Source organism: Dipodomys spectabilis, unplaced genomic scaffold, assembly GCF_019054845.1.
Source record: "Dipodomys spectabilis isolate Male_0828 unplaced genomic scaffold, ASM1905484v1 ptg000297l, whole genome shotgun sequence".
NCBI lineage: Eukaryota > Metazoa > Chordata > Mammalia > Rodentia > Heteromyidae > Dipodomys > Dipodomys spectabilis.
The window spans coordinates 10017738-10037975 of NW_024870974.1; the positions used below are offsets into that span (position 1 = coordinate 10017738).

General features: G+C 40.5%; 1 protein-coding gene across 2 annotated transcripts in view; it reads left to right on the plus strand.

Moving 5' to 3' along the window:
• The window catches only part of Unc5c (unc-5 netrin receptor C), a 330719-nt gene that overhangs the window by 291054 nt on the left and 19427 nt on the right, over positions 1–20238 (plus strand). For both annotated transcript variants that reach the window (XM_042701804.1, XM_042701805.1), the window contains 3 exons: positions 1609–1696; positions 11868–12036; positions 13135–13368. In XM_042701804.1, the coding sequence (XP_042557738.1) occupies positions 1609–1696; positions 11868–12036; positions 13135–13368 (491 nt within the window). The remainder of the gene's footprint in view (positions 1–1608; positions 1697–11867; positions 12037–13134; positions 13369–20238) is intronic.

Consider the following 20238-nt stretch of genomic DNA (forward strand, 5'->3'; position numbering starts at 1 on the left):
TGGAGATAAGAGTCTCAGGAAATTTCCTGCCCGGGCTGGCTTTGAACTGCGATCCTCAGATCTCAGCCTCCTGAATAGCTAGGATGACAGGTGCCCAGCTAAAAGTTTTTTTTGTTTTGTTTTGTTTTGTTTCTTAATGGAAGGGAAGGAGCTAGAATTTGTACAAGAGTAGCCAACATGTGTTACCTTACTTAATAAAATAACAATGTGTCAGAAATTATTCTTTTTAGTTTGCATGTGTTTTTTAATCCCTGTAATGATAAGGGTACATTTCATGACTTTTGAGTCTGAGTCTAGGTAGCCTCATATGCAGTCATTCCATTCCTGCTCTGAGCCAGCATAAAACATTCTTTCATCGGCACCACAATCCCACATTCCCAACTCCACAGCTCTCTGATCACTTGCCTTTTCAAAAGCACACGCCAGCATCGTCATCCAGCTTTGCCAGCCATGACTACCTCTTTCCCCGGAACACACCATTCTTTATTTTTAAGATTTCCCAACATGGTTGGTTGGGCAAGCTTTCTTACTGCTTCATACCCATTTGGCATAGTCTACTTCCTTACTAATTGAATTACATGTTAGTCAGGGACAAGAACTAGCTTTTACTTCTTGGCCTTCATAGCAGTGCCAAACACAGTACATACAAGGATACTCTATTAGCTTTTATAGAGCTGAGTTAAGTGTATTTCATAGGGAAAAAAATTATAGCCCCCAACGGCTTTCAGTGCCAACCACCCAGAATCACTGTCTGTGCTGATGATCAGTAATGCAGGCTGGTGTTCTCCAACACTGGACCCAGATCACCAACCTGGTCATCACCTGGAATCCAGTTAGAACTCAAAAGTTACCCACTCACCCTCCCAGACCTTCAGAATCAGACACTATGGAGTAAAGTTCAGTAATCTGTGTTTTAAATACACTCCAGGTAATTCTTGTGCAAGGGGACATTTTCATACTATTGCTACCGGCACAGTTAGCTTAGAACACAGCTCAGCCCAATTTGTTCAGCTAAGAGCGTGAACTAGCAACCAACTACAAAGGCTCTGACCAACTTTGTGGCTAAACTAGCAATTGCTCACTTTTCTAGAGTTATGCATAATACCGTAACTTGTCAACCAGTTCTTTTTCTATTACAAAATAACACTAATGATAACCAGATATTTCAGGACAAAAAAATATTTTTATATATCTGAAGTCAGTTTAGCATTTCCCTCACTTTGAATCTTGGGAGGATTTTTTTTTATTAGAAACAATGGACTATTACCCCGGTTTGGGATTTTGATAGCAGTCTTTTGGATTTTCCCGTGTTCCACAAGGAAAATGACAGTAGAACCATCTGTCTTACTTTTTAAATAAAACATGAGTTTCAAAATTACATCACACTTTTAAGTAATTCCCTAACAGTTCAGAGGGTGGATTCGCAGTAAGGCCAACAGAGAAGAAAGCAGGATTCCTGGGAATAGTCACAGGATTTTAGAGAACAGGAAGCAAGTTTAGGGCTCCATGATCACACAATCCCTTCATTCCCTTTTGCTCACTGCAAAAAGATTCTAGAAGTTTCCTCTTGATTAATGGGTCTTACACTTTTTTTCTTTTGCTGTTCAGGAGTAAGCTTGCTGATTCCTGCCGGGGCCATTCCCCAAGGGAGAGTCTACGAAATGTATGTGACAGTACACAGGAAAGAAAGTATGAGGTAAATATGCTTTTTTTCTGATGCATTTGAACTGTATCAATGTCTAGCTTGCAGGAGAATAATAATAAATAATGGAAATAATGAACCCAACATATTTTTTACCTTGACATGCATTTTTCCCTAGACTTATAACAAATCAAGTGTGTACTTTTCTTCACCTTTGAAACTTGAGGAGACACTTTTGCAGATCTTGAGTATGGGTGGAACGTCAGAAAAAATAAAATATGATGCTTGGATTGTCCAGAGAAATTGTGAGTCACAGACACTGAGATCACATGGCCTGACTCAAGAATCCAGTTTGTTCCCATTATAAAGATCAAAAAAGGATTGGATTTCTCCTTCATCCTTGACCTCCCTCTCCTACCCCAACATAGCACAGACATACACACATTCTTCCTCTTCCTAGCAAAAACATCTTTTATATTTTTATGCTTATAAATTCCACACTTTATAATATTCAAAGTGTCTTTAGGGTTGGCTAAACCAAATTGAATTAGATGGCTCTATTTTGAATGTGTCCTAATCATAAATACGAGGTTTTATTTACGTGAAAACAAGAAGTCAGGCACGAGTGGCTCGCACCTGTAATCCTAGCTACTCAGGAGGAGACTTGAGGAACATGGTTCCAAGCCAGCCAGAGCACAGAAACCCTTGAGACTGGTCTTCAATTAACCACCAGAAAGCTGGATGAGGAGATATAGTTCAAATGGTAGAGTACTAGTCTTGAGCAAAAAAAAATCTCAAGGACAGTGCCCAGGTCCTGAGTTCAAGACCTGGGGCTAACACAAAAATAGAGGGAGGGAAGGAAGGAAGGAAGGGAGGAAGGGAGGGAGGGAGGGAGGAAGGAAGGAAGGAAGGAAGGAAGGAAGGAAGGAAGGAAGGAAGGAAGGAAGGAAGGAAGGGAGGAAAAGGGAGGAAGACAGATTTTCAGTTCAGCCTCTAGTGAATCATAGAAGGTCTTGCTTGATTAATTCCCACAAAAAGTATGTGCATTAAATGGTGAATTAGAAGTATGTCTGATTAATATTTCTGAAGAATGGTAAATTCCTTTTTTTAACAAATGGTTGTGATAGTGAAGAGGGATAGGCACTGCCTCTCATCGCTGAGCTCTACAAAGCCTGAGTGACAAATTCAAAACTAGGTTATCATTACCTCACATTTCTCCTTTCCTCTCCTCTGCTCTCATCTTTGGAACAACATCCATTTTTAGTCTCCATTTTCAGTAGCTTCCTTATGCACTCAGGTACAGATATTGGTATTTATAATCATGCTGACCTAGAACATTTCCTGCCCCCCCCCTCAGGTCGTTGTACAAATAAACCTGCACAAATAACCAGAATTAGAGAATTTTTTAAATTTTTCCTTAATGTTATTCATGCCTTAAGTTTGAGCAACAGAAAAATCACTAAAAGGTTTGTATTTACCAACATCAAATATTCATTCCCTATGCCAAATAAATCCATAAGCCATCAGAACTCTCTTTTGCTCTAACAAGAAAAAAAAAGATTTGCAAACTCTAAGATCTTTTTTATTTATTTGCTTGTGTCCAGAGTCAAGGTTAACATTAAACATTCATCCATCAAGGCCTTTGCCAGCCTGGACATTTCGTTTAAGCAGAAGCAAATAATGGATTGTGCTTTTGGCTAAGAAGCCATGAGGTCTTCATGGTCTCCTCCTTTCATGTGATTACTATTATCTTCAGCTAAAGTTCGAGGCTTAAATCTACCATAGTGATAGGTTGACCCTGAAAGGAGATAGATAATCTCATGCCCTTCCTTTAGCTTTGCTTCCCATCATACAGTGATACCCTGGCTAGGGTGATAGAACCTTTTAAGTGGAGGAAAGACAATAGAATATTGATAGAGCCAGACAACTGTTTCTAGGTCCCCCTGTCTTTGACTACAAAGGAAAAGAAGCAATTCACTCCTTGCTATGCTAACAAGGGAGGTGCACCAGCAATGACTGTTAGATCTAATGTTTATTAGAGAAGTTGTGTCTATGAACACAAAGCTGGAGACAGCTCAGTACCTAAAAAAAAACTATGTACCAGAGACGGTGAAACAAGAAACCAACACCCAAAGATGACTGTGTCAGACAAATGAGAATTCCTCTTGCCCCTAATTTTCTGTTGTGATCCACATTGTGTTTTTCTTATGAAAACACAAGAGTAAGAATTTGTTTTAGAATATAATAGTAATGCAAAGTTTCTCTGCCACTTAATTTTGCATACTCTTCATTCCATTCACTCTTCAAGGCAATTCTGCCAGTTATAATGTGCCGTTTCTCACAATACAACACACCAGGCCTCTGCCTTCTTATCGTGCATTTGAGCATATTTTCTATGGCTCACTAAAGACCCTTCGGATGCTCATGTAACACAGGCCAGAACTTTTACTGGGAGAAGACACAGGAGGGCATCAGGAAATGGTCGTGTATCACTTCAAAGCATTTATAGGAAAATTCTGAACATCTCTGTCCAGATTTCTTCTTTGCTGATTCCTCAGATAGCATCCAAAACTGGGTGTGCATCCAGCTGGATGGCATCCAAGCTGGTCATCTGCTGATGCGGATTGTCTGAAGGGAGGCATGAACTTAATTACATGTGGCATGGAGAATGTGACAAAGGGGGCTTTATCGAGACTGAATATGCTGTAAGGAGAGCACGGTCTGGCAGGTGCAGAAGCTGAGGAACTAGAGATGGGACAAGTCATGTCTCAACAAAGAGAGAGCAGAACGGCCCAACTGTGCTCAAGAGTCTTGTCTCTCCTACTCTTCAGATCTCCCGAGAGGCTGGAAAGCCTTGCTCTCCATCTGAATATCGTTTCTGTGTTTCATGTACTGATGTGGCCCTTTTCTTTGCCTTGCTTCTAGGAACAATTTTTTTTAATGAGTGTAATTGAGACCTTTCCTTTTGTCAGTGCTTTAAAACACACACACACACACACACACACACACACACACACGCACACACACACACACACACACACACACACACACACACACACACACACACTTCAGACTGAAGATTTCAGGGTTATTTTTTACCCCTTTCTTGTGTGCTCTGTATTCACCTACCCATTTTATCAAAGGCTGAAAAATCAGTGTAGAAGGTCCAAATATAAAAGTAAACAGAATGGGAACTCTTTTCTGTGTGACCTACAGCAAGGCACATAGGCTTCTGCATAGCAGGAATATTAGTGTTTTTTAAAGATTGATCTGTTCTGGGCACTAGTGGTTCATACCTAAAATCCTAGTTCCTCAGGAAACTGAAATCTGAGGATTATGGTTCAAAGCTAGCCTGGGCAAGAAAATCCATGAGATTGTTATCTTCAATTAATCACCAGAAAACTAGAAGCAGTGAAATGGCTCAAAGTGGTAGAGTGCTAGCCTTGAGCAAAAAAGTTCAGTGACAGTACCCAGGCCCTGACCCCCTTGACTGACCCCCCCCCACAAAATAGAAAGAAATAGCGATTGATCTGGTGACGGTGTACAGATGGAAGGCACTGGTAGAGGGAACAGCCTCTTCCTGAAGGCTTAGTGCCAGGTTGGCTCCTGCAACAAGCTTGGTGTGAGGAGAGAGGGTCTGAGTCGGTGTCTTGCACTTTAGGTAGATTCAGTGGTTGACACCCATCACACCAGATACTGGGGACACAAGGGGCTAAATCTGAGATTGGGAAGATTGCCATTCAAGACTAACGCCAGACAGAAGTTTGGGACACCCCAACTCATTTGATAAATACTTTGGTGGCATGGTGGCACTCACTAGTCATCCCAGCTAATCAAGAAGGGTAAACAAGAGGGTTGCAGTGGTTACAGGGCAATAAATAAATACATACATACATACATACATAAAACAAAAGCAAGACTCTACATGAAAAATAACTGAAGCAGAGAGGTCTGGGGACATGGCTCATGTGGTTGGAACATGTGTGAAAAGTACAAGGCCAGGGTTGGGAAAGTGGCTTAGTGGTAGAGTGTTTGCCTAGCATGCATGAAACCCTTTCAGTCCCACATGAAAAGGAAAAGCAGGAAGTGAGGCTGAGGCTCAAGTGGTATGGTGCTAGCCTTGAGCAAAAGAAGCTCAAGGCCATGCCCAGGACTTGAGATCAAGCCCCATGACTAGTAAAAAAAAAATTTTTAATTAAAAAGCATAAGGCCAGACCCCTGAGTTGAAACCCAAGTAACATGGAAAAAAAAAGGGAATGGGTTAAGATGTAAGTTACTGATGAGGTAACCTTATCCTATAGATCCACCAGACTGGCATTATTTCTGGGTGAAACTCAAAGGTATTTCTTCTCTTCAGTACACAACCCTTTCTCATTTCTGAATTCTAGTTCCTTTCTCTTTAATAAAGAAGGCAGTAGAGTCTAGACATGTGTAAAGTTTATTCTCTCCCAGCTCTAAATAGCGTTGACTTACAAAAATCTGACTAACAGAGAAAGTCTTCCAAGTAGATAATAAAAACACCTTCTTTAAAATAGAAAGTGAGTTTTTTCCTCTTTTTTATTATCTTTAAACTGTTACACAAGGGGTTTCAAATTAACATGCCCATTGATGTGTACAATACATCTTGATCAGTGTCACCAGTGGAAGGGGAAACTTTAAGAAAATGGATGAAAAAAGATAATATAATGGGAAAATATGCTATGAAAGATAAGATAGTCAGGTGAACAATTAGAATGTAAAATACTTGGCATATTCCCAAGCACATTTCTTGGTAATAGATCATAAATCATCTATTTCAAAGTTTTCAAATGTCAAGACATTTTGGCATACACCAATAATCCCAGTACCCAGGGAATCTGAGACAAGAAGATTACAGGTTCAAGGCCAGTTGGAGCAACAAAGTAAAACTCTGCTTCTTTTTTAATTAGAGAAAGAAAGTAAGAAAGAAAGGGAAGGAAAATGCAAGGCTAGGGGAAGGGATATATGCTCTAAATTACCGGAGCCACATATTCATGAAGACAAATTATGCCAAGAAGCTCATTTACTCCTTCTTTGGTTCATCATAAAGAAGATATTTTTGTTAAGATATATAATTGACAGCATATTTGAAAATAACAAGGAATCTCAACAGCTGCTTCTGGTCGTGTCCCTTAATGGAAGTAGATTATGCTAAGGCCAATAAAATAATTCCACAAGGATTCAGCCATTCTTTCTGGCACACAATGCTTAGCTATGCTACCTTAATCCAGGGATAAACTAAACCCTGCCTCCCTAGGGAAATAATAGCAAACCCTTCAGAGTGGCTTCCGTAATATTTTTTGCTCAATTGAGCTTTTGATAGCAAGTAAGTTGGATATCCTCTGTCAGGTATCTAGAATGCAAGTATTTCAAGTTTCCAGTTATTTGGAGAGACACATGCTTTAAAAGGCAGCTGAGCCTGGGGTGAGATTGTCATCCCAAGAGACTTTACAAAAAAAAAAGAAAATGCGTGCTCCACAGAAGGCATCTCATGTCCACCCAGAGGTGAACAGACACAGATTCTTTTCAAAGAGCTTTGATCTAGCAAAACAGACCCAACAAAAAGTGCTTTAAGCCCATTATAAGCAACCCAAAATATATCACAGTGTGAAAAAAAATAACTAAATAACGTGTATTTGAAATCTAGCTGTGCTGGTAACTTAGCCCTGCATCTTTAGGCAAGAGTGTTAAGGTCTCTGGATTTCAGGTTGCTTTTTGGGAAAGGAGGAAGTATAAATTACCTTACATGAGCAACAAGTGCTACTGTTTATAGAAAAGTTTAATAAATTGTACGCTTTTATGTAGTTCTCCCTACTGATCACAACAGCAAAGAAGGAGAGGGAAAAAATGCCTTTCAGGAAACCAACTTTGTCTTGTGATCTTTGTCCTCAGAACGCATCCAGTATTTACCTCAATGTAATACTGATTGGACCTTCAAGAGGCTTTACAATTTCATTCATTGACCATTGCTGAGTTTCTAGTACTTAATTACTGCTTCTGCTGTTTTGTTGTTTTTTGTTTGTTGTTTGTTTGTTTATGGTTGGTCCTGGGGCTTGAACTCTGGGCCTGGGTGTTGTCCCTCAGCTCTTCAGCTCAAGGCTAGTGCTCTACCACTTGAACCACAACGACACTTCTAGACCACGATCCTCAGATCTCAGCCTCCTGAGTAGCTAGTATTACAGATGTGAGCTACCGGCATCTGGCTGGCTGCTAAGTTTTGATCTGTTTTATTTCCATATCATGGACAATTCACAGGGAGAACACTGTTTCCTTGAACAGCGTCAATGGCACATGACAGGAAGGAGTGCTATCCTTCGCTGCAAAATCTTGAATGAGATGCCTATTTTGTTTTATGTATTTTTATCCTCACTTTCTAAACACGAAAGAAATATGAATTTCCACATGCTGACCTTTGGCTCTGCACAGTTAAATCTTACCTCAGTCTTTCCTGGCCTGTATTTTTGCTCTGCAATGTTTCCAGTTTCAATCCCACAATCCTTTTTATATGGGAAAGCATATAAGAAGTTTTCATGATTATTTCTTCTTTGTGTTTCATGCCCTGTTATCAATTCCACTTCATTACTTTCCTATTCATTACATGCTTGCACCTCGCTGGGTTAATAAATTCTTTTGACACCTATTACTCCTCCTTCTCCCCCCCCCCCACCTTTCATTGCTGTCCCTCTTCCAAGAACTGTGCCCATCAATATTGCATGCCAGGGGTGTGTTAGAGAATACCCAACTCACAGCTCACTGTCCCAGCAGGGAGTGCCCTTCTCCCTTCTGTTCCAACTCAATGATGAGAGGACCCTCCCTCTTCCTGTCTTCAGGCACCGGCTGCTAACACCATACTGAGAGACAGATGTTTCCCATCCCCAACTATCTTGTAAGGGCCACTTGAAGTGGATTCCACTTTAGTCTCCTGCCATAAAAGTTTCGTGCTTACTTCTTAAGGTACACTTGTCACTGAAAGGTAAGAGTAGTGCTCAGGAAATTCAATCATTGTACTTTTCCTCTCCTGGTAGGAAAAGTAGAATTAAGCAATAAGAATGTCACTGCCAAAGGCAGATAGTGTACTTCTATCTATAACCCATGGAAAGTACAACTTCAGCAGTGTTATCAGAGAGTGAGTTTTAGACTGGAAAGAAGAAAGACATGCTGGGTCAAGAGAAAATGGAAAGCAAAGTGGCATAAAGAGAAGTAATGAGGTCTCAAGCTTCTGCCACTAACTTGATGATTTCAAATCAAGTATATTGCCAAGCCCTTAGAAAACACTAGATCTAATAAAGACAACTCGTTATTCAAAGTAGAAGTGATGCTGAAAGACCAAAAGTAGGTACAGCTTGTTGTCAGTTTCTCAATATAAGGAAAGCAAAGACATAGGCTGATAAGTATAACCAATGATAGTCAAGGCTTACTAAGGGTAATAATTACCAATCTTAATTGATTCTTACAGGTGATAATAGACCTCAGCTGTTAAAGCTGTAAAAATTGGCCCTGCTTATGAGCTATCAGGTTGGCTACCACAGTATTTTGGGAGCTGATAAAAGACATGAGACTCGGGTGAGAGACACAGCCAGTTTATTAGTCACAGCAATGGTAGTACCAAGAAAGTATCATTTTTATCAGGTTTCCTGAGTTGGGATTCCCAAAGGATGATGCAAAGGTCAGATGACACCTAGAAACTTAACAGCTACACTCTCTGAGCTTAGAAAACCTTAGTCTTTTACAATTAGAAGTAGCCACGACTGCCATTTGTTCCAGAGGCAGGCACTATCTGTATCTCCTAAAGCAGTGACTACCCAGAAGCTTTGAAAATAGTCAAGAACATGCAGTAACATGAGAAATCCATGGGGAATTGACTCCCAACAATGCTAAGGAAAATAATAGCTAATATCCTGCATTGAGTGTTAAATGTTGGTAAGCTATAGATACAAATTGACTTCTTCAGATATAATAAATAATATATAAACTATACAGACTGGAGAAAAATCCATTTCAAGTAGCCATTGTAATTATAAAGGAACTTAATACGACCCTTTTAATATCTATGTGAACAAAATGCAAGGATATCGACTGGACAATGTATATTTTAATGGGTTTGTATTTTGATGCAAGTGCATAACTGAGAAATATTGATGTTAGAAGGGAGAGAGGTATTAACTGTTGTCCTTGAGAAGGTCACTGGCTTATTCTGTGTCACAGCATTATCAGTGGTTGTAATGAGGACATAGCGTATATATGAAGGATAAAAGACTAGGAGAGAGAACCAATATTTAGAGAAAAGAGCGTTAGAAATTTACTCTGACTGACATGTTCTACAGTAATGCCTCAGTACAACTACATAAAGGTAGTAAAAATATAATTTTAGAAAAATCACTGGATCTTTTAAGGTAAAATTTGAAAGGCAAATACAAAAGTTTGTAACTGGGTTCAAAACTCATCACTATAAACAGAACTACATGAACTTAACCTATGAGCCTCTTGTTAGGAATAGAAAGGTTTAAGCTAAAAAATTACTTTTCTGAGGACCTTCTTCACCTTCTTTAACAATCCTCTCTCCATCATGCCTCTAACTAGAGCCTGATAAGTAGTATTTATAAGGACTTTCTTGGTTAAGAATACACTAAGGCAATAAGCTACCATGGGATGAATATATCTATTCTAATCAAAGAAAATGGTAGTCTCCCCTGACCAGGCTTATACAATCTAGTTGAATATTAGATTCATTTTGAGATATCTAGGTTAATGGGAACACTGAAATGTTGACAATCTGCATATGAAAACGTTGGAGCAAATACAAGAAAAGTTCTGGACACCGTGTTTTTCCAGTTGGCACTGCGTAAAAATAAAGAGATGCGTTCTGTAAGAGAGAAGATTTTGGAGAGATCGTGACAGTTTTCAAATGCATGAAATAAAATGAGCGAAATGCGGGTCACAGAGCTATGGAGAAGATCTGAGCAAGGCAGATTGTACTCATTCTACTAGGGATATTTTTGGTCATTTGAGTTGAGCGAGTAACGTTTTGATAGCAGTAGATCGTAATTGGAGATGTGTTTAAAGCACTAATTATATGTTTTCCCAAGGCTCTTTCTGTATGTGAAGCAGCATTCAATGGTCCCTTAGGATTCGTCTAAAATTCTCTAAAGTTCATGACTTCCACAGCTATGCCACGCTGATAGGCAGCGAGAGGTTTTTTGTTTTTGTTTTTTGTTTTTCCCAGTCCTGGGGCTTGAACGCAGGGCCTATACTCTGTCTCTGAGCGTCTTTGCTGAAGGCTAGCACTCTACCACTAGAGCCACAGCGCCACTTCCAGCTTTTTCTGTGTATGTGGTACTGAGGAATTGAACCTAGGGCTTCGTGCATGCAAGGCAAGCACTCTACCACTGAGTCACCTTCCCAACTGCAGCTTGAGATTTTTAAGTGCAATCTGCTCTATACGTTTGGGATAATGTCTTCATACATCATTTGATAAATGTGATTAAATAAGCCATTTATTTGTTGCTTCTTAGTGAAAAAACAATACTGAAGAAGTATTGAAAAAATAAGAAATAAATAATGTGGATTTTAAGGTTCTTTCTCTCCCAAGTCTCTTAGTAAGACATGTATGAGTAAAGAGATCTGATTTTAATGTGTTATTGAAGTGCAGTTATATATCCTTTCTGGTCATACTTAAAGGAAGCAATCTGCTATACTAGCCTGAATTATTCCTGAAAAGTCATTCGGACTAAGTTTAGCTCTTGGGTGTCCTCATTCTGAAGTGAAGTTTTTGAAGTATTTTTCAAGTTAGGCTCTGGAAACACTAAAGTGTTTAAAACCCTGTGAGGCCAAGGGTAAGTATCAGAAAAGCTCGTTATGTAACTTCATAAAGACTCTATCCGTTCCTGTTCCATCTTGAAAGTATTGGTACATGAGTTCAGAGGAAACTACCAGGGACAGACCTGCATCTGGGGTAGGAGATCAAAGGCATGCTGGCAATTTCACTGTTATCATAAAGACCTTCAGTCTTACAAGATCAAAATCTTAGCATAAAAAGCTTGGCTTCGATTTTTTTTTCCCCTACCTCAACCCCCTCTCCAAACAAAGGTCTAAGAGAAGAAAAATGCCTTGAACTATCTGTACAGCTGTAGCTCTCAGATCCCGATGAGTCCATCCTACATAAAAATTATGGAAATGTCACTGATGTAGCCCTCGGCTCTCCCACCAGGCCGCCCATGGAAGACTCTCAGACGCTCTTGACCCCGGTGGTGAGCTGTGGGCCTCCCGGAGCCCTGCTGACTCGACCTGTGGTCCTCACTCTCCACCACTGTGCAGATCCCAACACCGAGGACTGGAAGATCGAGCTCAAGAACCAGACAGCACAGGGACAGTGGGAGGTGAGGGGCTTCTGTGGCGATGGAGATGGAATCTGTACAGATAACCAGGGCAACTATGGGAAGCCTGCACTGCAAAAACCATCTGTGGGGGGAAAGTTAGGTCCCACTAGTGTCTCTGGGCAACAGAATGGTTTCTAGGGTTTTTTAAAATCTATTCTAACATATTGTCTATTCTAATGCATAGGCACCATTTAAAGGATGGTCAAGTATTAGCCAATTCATAGGGAAAGTCTTATATGAGTACCTTTTGCACTGTAGAGACTGTATTGGGAAAACATGCATACATATACACACACACACACATAGAGAGAGAGTGTGTGTGTGTGTATACCAAATACATATGCTATATAATGTATCTATGCTTTCTTTTCAATTGCACCCAAGTCAGAAATGTTAGACACTTACTTATAGACATGTACTTAGGCTATAGTTCTTGTGAAGTCAACCTGAAAAAACAGAAATGATGCATCTCCGGAGGTCCACTAGAATGAGCGTATGGCATCTTCTCTTCCTAGGTACAATGTCATCATTAGTTCTTAAGGACAATGCCTGTCCTTTACATCCCAAACCTTCATTTAGCATCTGTGTCACAGGAGCTTGCCTAGCAAGCTGAAATATATATTTATACTTATGTAAGATTTTATACAAATATAAAGCATTTGTGTAAAAATGTATATAACTATAGACCATATTTATAGCCAATTGTATATAAATATAAAACATTTGATGTAACTATAAAACATGCAAAATTTTACACAGGCAAAATAACTTAGTTTTTAGATTACGTAAGAAATTTTAAAGAGTAAATGTCCGAATTCCCTGAAACTTATTTTAATAAGCTCAAGTTTAACTGTTATGGAAAGGGTTATTGAAAGATGGCTTTGGTATTTTCATAGACATTCCAGTAATGCAGATACTCAGACCAAACCAAGTAAAGGATATCTACACAAAGAACATTATCAGGATGTGGGGGATGGGAATGGGAATGGAAATTGAACCCGAGAAAGGAATCAGAGGAGGAGAGAGAATTACCAGATGGAGAAAGAAATCCCATTCTCTCCACTACTAGCCCGTGGCCCCTTCCCCTTTGTGTCCTAGGATGTGGTTGCGGTTGGAGAGGAAAACTTTACTACCCCCTGCTACATTCAACTGGATGCAGAGGCCTGCCACATCCTCACAGAGAACCTCAGCACCTACGCGCTGGTTGGGCATTCTGTCACCAAAGCGGCTGCCAAGCGTCTGAAGCTAGCCATCTTTGGACCCCTCTGCTGCTCCTCCCTGGAATACAGCATCCGAGTGTACTGTCTGGATGACACACAGGATGCCCTAAAGGTAAGTGGGTTCTACCTGCCCCGCCTCTTCTTCATGTCCACCTGGAAACCAAGGTTTGCTGCAACTGTGTACACCGGCCATGGGCCTGTGCCTGTGAACCCAAGTGCATGAACATGTGCATTCTATTCTTTAAGGATGCAGGTATAAAAATAGACATAGCTCCGAGGCCAGGCTGATCAACGAGCTATTTCTTTCATGCGAATTCTTCCCAAGAGGTACTTTCTGTTTATCTTCCTTGATTTCTTTTAATGAAAAATGTAGGAGAATTTGGCAACGAGACCCGTGGATGGTAAATAATCTGCTTCCATGTTTATCTCAGCTGTGTTCTTCCTATAAAAGAAATTGGCATAATTGCTCACGCTATATGTTCCTCTTGTGTGCCACTTCATTTATATGCTTTCCCATTCTCTTTACGAGGGCTGTGAGGGAGAGGGTGAGCGTTTGACAACAGGCTGCTGCTTGGAAGAATAAATGAGCTTAATTCCTAGCGTGATTATTGCCATTCATTTTATCCCATTTGAAGCTTTAAGGGATCTAGTAAGTGCCTTTGAAGAAGTTATGGTCTAGACGGAGGAATAAAAGTAGTAAGCTAAAGATGAGGAGATAAGTCAATGGATGATAAATGCCACGGCTGAGATGCTAAGTTCTACAGAAGTTCAGCAGAGCAGGCAGCATACTATTTTGAGGAAATGTGAGCAGGAGCTCATAGTTGAGACTGGCCCCATTGGAAGGTAAGAGTTTGACCAGCAATAATGAGGGAAACAGGAGGATTTCTAGGTAGAAGAAAGAGTGTGAAAACCTCCAAGGGTGAACAGTAAATAATCCTGCTAGGCAGGAACATTATTTCAGGAATCTGAGTTTCCTTTGATTGGAATAGACCTTCATGATCAGAGAGAGGAGTTCAAATTCCATCTGTTGACTTAACTTAGATGAAAGAGATTCGAACAGAAGAAAGACATGATTGGAAACATACATTAGTCTGATCAGAGTAAAAAGCGTAGTGCCAATAAGAAGAGCATCATGGAGCTGGGTTCTAGGTAGAGGATCAAATAGGTACAAAAGTGGTCTTTGCTGCTCCTGGTCATTAAATTCAATGGGAGGGGCAGAAAATCAAATTTGTGTCTCTGACCAACAGAGCAATCTCAGGAGGAAAGTGGCTTGGGAGTATCTCTCTTAAACTAGGTCAGGTTCCTATAGACAAGAAGTTCTATAAACTAGATGGTTTAAACAGCAGCTGACTCTTGGTCATAGTCCGAGGGGTTGGGAGTCGACCTCAGGGTGCTAGCATCCTGCCAGTTTCTCACTCGTTGCTATGTTGCATGGTGGGGAGATGGCAGAGAGCTCTCGGGATACTTATGTGACTCTCAGTCCAAGTCCCACTTTCACATTCCAGTCTCCTCACAAAGACCCCAGCTCTTGACATCATTGCACTGAGGTTTTGGATGAATTTGAAGGACACAACACTTAGCAGTGCCTTTTTTGAATACTGAATTAGGGGTATTTGACATCCAAATATATACAAGGAACTATTAGAAAAAATGGCTGGGACAGTCAAGTGTTCCATGGCTCACACCTGGTTATTTGGTTACTTGGGAGGCTGAGAAGGGAGGATGGCAGTTCAAGGCCAATATGACCTTGAAAAGCTTGTGGCTAGAAAAGTTTGTGAGACCCTCTTCTCAGCCAATAGCAGAACACATGTGATGTACAGCTATGTGGAAGGTTGAGACTGTTTGCCCTGATGTCCTGTGCCTGTCATTCCAGCTACTACAGGAAAGGATAGGTAATATTGGCAGATCATGACACAGGCATGCAAGATCCTACCTCCAAAATAACCAGCACACAAAGGGCTAGAGGCATGTCTCAACAGTACAGCATCTGCCTCTCAAGTACAAGGCTCTGAGTTCAACCCTAGTACTGCTCCCCCCCCCAAAAAAATATATTAAAAAATGAATGTGTAAGAGTAGCTTTGTCCCTGCTGACCAGTCGCACTCCCCTCCCTACTACCCCCTTTCTTGCTTCTGATAACAATTCTTCTATTCTTGTCTCCTGTGAGAGCAACTTCTTTCCGTTGTACATATGATTGATCAAACTGTGTTTGTGTTTCTGCACCTGACATCAAATTTGATACTAACTGAATCATCACCCTGTGAGATAGCATTAGCCCCAGTTGAGTGAAGTACAAGCTGAAGGGCAGACATTTAAGTAAGTTGTTCCACATCACACAGCTATGAATTGGAGAGAGCAGGAGTTGTGCTCCAGCAGTCTGCTACAGTTGAGCCATCAAATTGAGACAGTCAAAGAGCCAGATCTTCAATGACAGAGACCACGTAGAATTCACCATCACAGAGAAGAGGAGGAGCAGCCAGTATAGGAGCTAATGGAAGTTCTACACACACGTTGGAGAGAGAAAAAGAGTCAAGGAGGCTGAGAGGAATTTTTTTCTATCAGAGTATTTCCTTCTTAGGCTTCCATCCAGAGTATTTCTGTCATATTGAAAGCTGGAACCCCTGAGGAGCTGACCCAAGATTTCTAAGGGACATGAATGTTAGCAGTAAAGCAAGTGAGGAGCCAGTGACATCATCCACTCTTTATGGTGGGTGTGGCCAGCCTGGACTCAGGTGAGACCTCATTGGTCACTGAACATATTCTGATGTTCAGGTCTGTAGGGTGTTCTGATGTAGACTAAATGATGTAAACACACGGCTCTGGTTAAATCTTTTATGCTGTTTGCAAACTGGACACCTCTAAAGCATTGTCAGATTAGAAAACAGTTGAGGCTTCTTAGGGGAAACTGTGTTTGTAGAAAAGTCATAAGGTCAGGTTGAGGCAGGTATTTGGAACCTTTACAAGGGGGAAAAAAAAGTCATTGCACAAAGCATACCCTAGAAGACTTATGTGATATATGGAATGTTTTACTACATATATTTTATATTTATACACTCAGGAAGTCTTGATCTGTCCTCCCAACAGACACACCCAGAGATCTATTAAAAATGTGATTATTTTATAAGATATTTTTTGATGAAGCTAATTAACAAGACAGATATACACATGGTGAAAACAATTCAAGAGTAGTTGTTATCGTGGTCAGTACTTTCCAGAGACACATTTTATAAATTCTCAGCATCTGGGATCCAGCACTTAGCCTGAAACAACCATGAATAAGAAATGAAGCTTTCCTACACCTCATGGCCTTTTCAATAATACAGAAATACCAAAACCCTAGTAATAAGTAACTGATCTGTGCCACACACTGAAGAGACCATTAGTTCAACATCAACAGGATCTCACCCACATGTGAATGGAACCTTGGGGCTGATTAGCTCAAGATGGCCTTTTCGTACCAGAACTTGCCTTGCCACCCTGCCTGCTAATGCTCATTGCCCAGGTCTCTCACCGATACATGCTATTTTTCATCACCTCTCTTAACCCTCCCTCTTCCTTTTCCCCAGGCCTTCCCCATTCTTGTCCCATGTTCTTCATTAATCACCAGGTCTTTAAGACTTGCTTCAGGGTCCAATTGCAAAACTCTGCTTGCATCCTCCAAGGTAGCCAGACTTGTAGGTGTGAGCCACAGGTACCTAGTTTCCATTTCAATTTCCCAAGCACACCCTATCTGACTGGGCCTGACTCACATTCTTTCTTCCCATCTATTTTATCCCAGTCATGGTACTATCAGCTTCAGTGTCACCACCTGAATCACAGTCCCTCAGCCAAGACGTATTCTAGTAGCCTTCCCATTACCCCCCCCCAACATTATCTACGTCTATCTCATCCTGCAGTGTCGATGAGCTCTATCAGTCACTGCTCCATTGCCAAGGCTTACGGCTGGGACTACAGCCCTCCACCTTATCGACCACCCCTACCTAACCTCCCATTTCTGTTATGCTCCTTCAACCCTTTCTCTTCTGACTATAAACCCTCTTCTGTGCTTACTCTCACATATAAGGAACTCAATTATCCCCCAAATCTCCAATTATCTTGAGCTTCAAATCTCCTGTCATCTTGAGCTGCAAGAAGCTTTGCTAATATTCATGGCCAATAATGACCTCAAATGAACAAACTTTGTACTTTTAGTTCCAGCCTAGGAAAGAAAATATGTATTTTTAATTGATTCTATTCTACTCTAAAAGGTAACAGAACTAAAACAACGCCTCCCCAGTTTCTCTACAGTCTTTTTATGTAGCTCGTCCTGGCTCATTGGCTCTCATACACAGTTGTTCTGAGTATGTTGCACTGCCCCTCAATCCTTGGTGGGTCTACTCCACGCTTAGCACTACGCTCACCGCCCAGTGGAAACTCCTTTAGCCATGTGCTTTACACCTCCAAATCTGACTGCAATCTCTTCTCACTATGTCTAGACTCGGTTAGAAAGGAGCTCTACTGTTGCTGGTGCTTTAACCCAATTCCTTACCATGTAGTTTAATCCAATTACTAGCAACTCCAATACTTTGGACAAATGATATCCAAAGTTAGATTTCCCAGGGTTGAATTTTCTTAAAGTGACAGCTATGCTGGAGATTCTTTTGGAATTGTAGGGGGGAAAATTTCCCTCACTGCTATGTAGATATTACATCCTATGCAAACAGGTGCTATCCTGGGTCACCCTCTCATAGAATATAACTATGGGATACTTGAGCTGATAGAGGTGGCCTACTGTCTACAACAGAAGGCACTGAGGATATTATCACTTTTAATTATCATGTATATGGATGTGTTTCAGTCTGTCTCAAGCAACTCCAAAAGACGTTCTTTCATCTGGCCACCTACCTCTTTGAGTAGAAGTCTTTTGCACAGTTTCCAGGAGGGTTTTTGCTTTCTACATGTTTGAAGAACCAGAGGGAGAAATGCTCCAGTTGAGTCTGCATAAAGAGATAAAAGTGCTAAAGATTGTTTAGGATAGGTTAGAATCATCTTAAATAAAGAGGTCAAGTCTATTGAAAAGTTTGTGTTTTGGTCTATCCGAGTGTTTCTTTTTCCTTTCTCCTCAGGTGATTAAAGGAAAAAGTAATTAGTGTTTTCCTTTTACTCTTTGCAAAGTCTTAAATCCTAGTATCAGTAGACCAGAAATTGACAGAGAATAAAGTTGTATGTGGGATAAACTTAAAAACACCCAGGAAGACACTTGCATCTATCTTGAAATAAATAAGCAACATCTGCCTCCCTGTCTGATGGGGACAACTTATCAATGTCTTCTTTCAGAATAAAGAGCTTTACATAAACTCTAACATTTAGAACCTAAAAAGAAATACTAGTGCACGCTAGGAGTAGTGTGAGATGTTTGCCGAAATTCTGACAAATGTATTTGGGATCCAAAGCAAACAGTTGATATCTCTGGGGAGTCACTGGACATGGAGAAGCATCTCCTTTGAATAATTCAGTTCTCATGGGCCCTCATCTGGGTTCTTGTATAGTAGCTAGGATAGATCATATTGTGAAAAATAATGAAAAAAAGTAAACAATGAAAGAAACACTGACAAGTGGAGAAAAGAAAATAAGTTGGATGAAGCCTAATTGACAATTGTGTGCTACTTTTTGGATCATGTTGGAGACAGTGAGAGGCAACTTGTTAAAGGGCTTAGGTGGTTTTATTTTCATTCACCCTGGGTGTCCTTCTAAAGCTTCCTCTGTGGCAAGTGACACCACCCTAAAATTAGGCTAACTTGTCTATAAAACTTCCATGACCCTTGTTTCTCACATCAAATTAATATATTCAGATAGATGATCGAATGTATCAGGTAAAAACAAGAAAAAGAGGTTAAAGATTCATGGAGATGTTTGTCTGCTCTATGGGCCCTAAGAAGACCAAGTAAATGCAATGTATTAAATCAGCTTGCACAAAATAAGAACTAAATCTTGTAAACCATCCCCAGGTGAGCATTTAGACAACTGTAGGATTTTTTTTAGAATGTCTTTAAGCAGTTGTACAAAGGGATTTCAATTCAGCATGTCAGTTTATGAGTGTAATATGTCTTGATCAAGCTATCATTCTCCTCATCTATGCCAGCCACACCCAGCCCCTAAGTTACCTGGTTCCATTTTCATATATGTATTTGTTCCTGTCCTCTCTCCCTTTGTATAATGTCCTTAGATTTCCCTTTGTATAGAAGCCATTAGATTTAATTGTCATCCGGTCACAAGATGAGTTTCAGTTTGGGTGGCAGTCTTAAGTGTCATCAGCCATTTTGTCGGATGATCACTTTGGTATCACAAAGTTTATCCCTTTTGTATCATCTTCTCCAGAGATCTGGCCCACTAATCCTCTTGAAAATTACCTGACATACTGAATTTTCTCGAGGGAACAAAGGGAAATTGTGGCAGGCAGAATAACCCTCTCCCCAAAATCTCTATACATTAGTATTCAGAAGCTGTAAAGTTTGCCTTGTACCACAAAGGGGACTATGCTGATCTGAGTGCATTCCCTGGATAATCTGGGTGTGTTTAGTCTAGGAAAGGGTCCTACAAAGTGGAGAAGCTCTCCAGCCTAGTCACATGGACCATGAAAGGAGGATCAAGAAGACATAGGGTGAGAGAGAAGTACCATGGCTGAATTTGAAAATGGTACCCAGGAACCGCAGGTGAAGGAATGTGAGCCATTTCTGGAAGGTAGAAAAGATAAAAATGCAAATTCTTCCTCCAGCTTCCAGAAAGGAGAGGGTGCTCTTTTAAGTGTAGACAGGCCTGCATTGAATTACACACCTGCAAGAGAGTCATTGTGTGGGAAGACACCTATTTGTAGTAATTTCTTATGGCTGCAATTAAAGAGAGAGAGAGAGAGAGAACTTCAATGGCAACTTCTGAGAGGGTAAAAAAGGAATGCAAAATGGCTTCAAAAGTGCTAGAGCCACCTAAAACATCTTATTCCCTTCA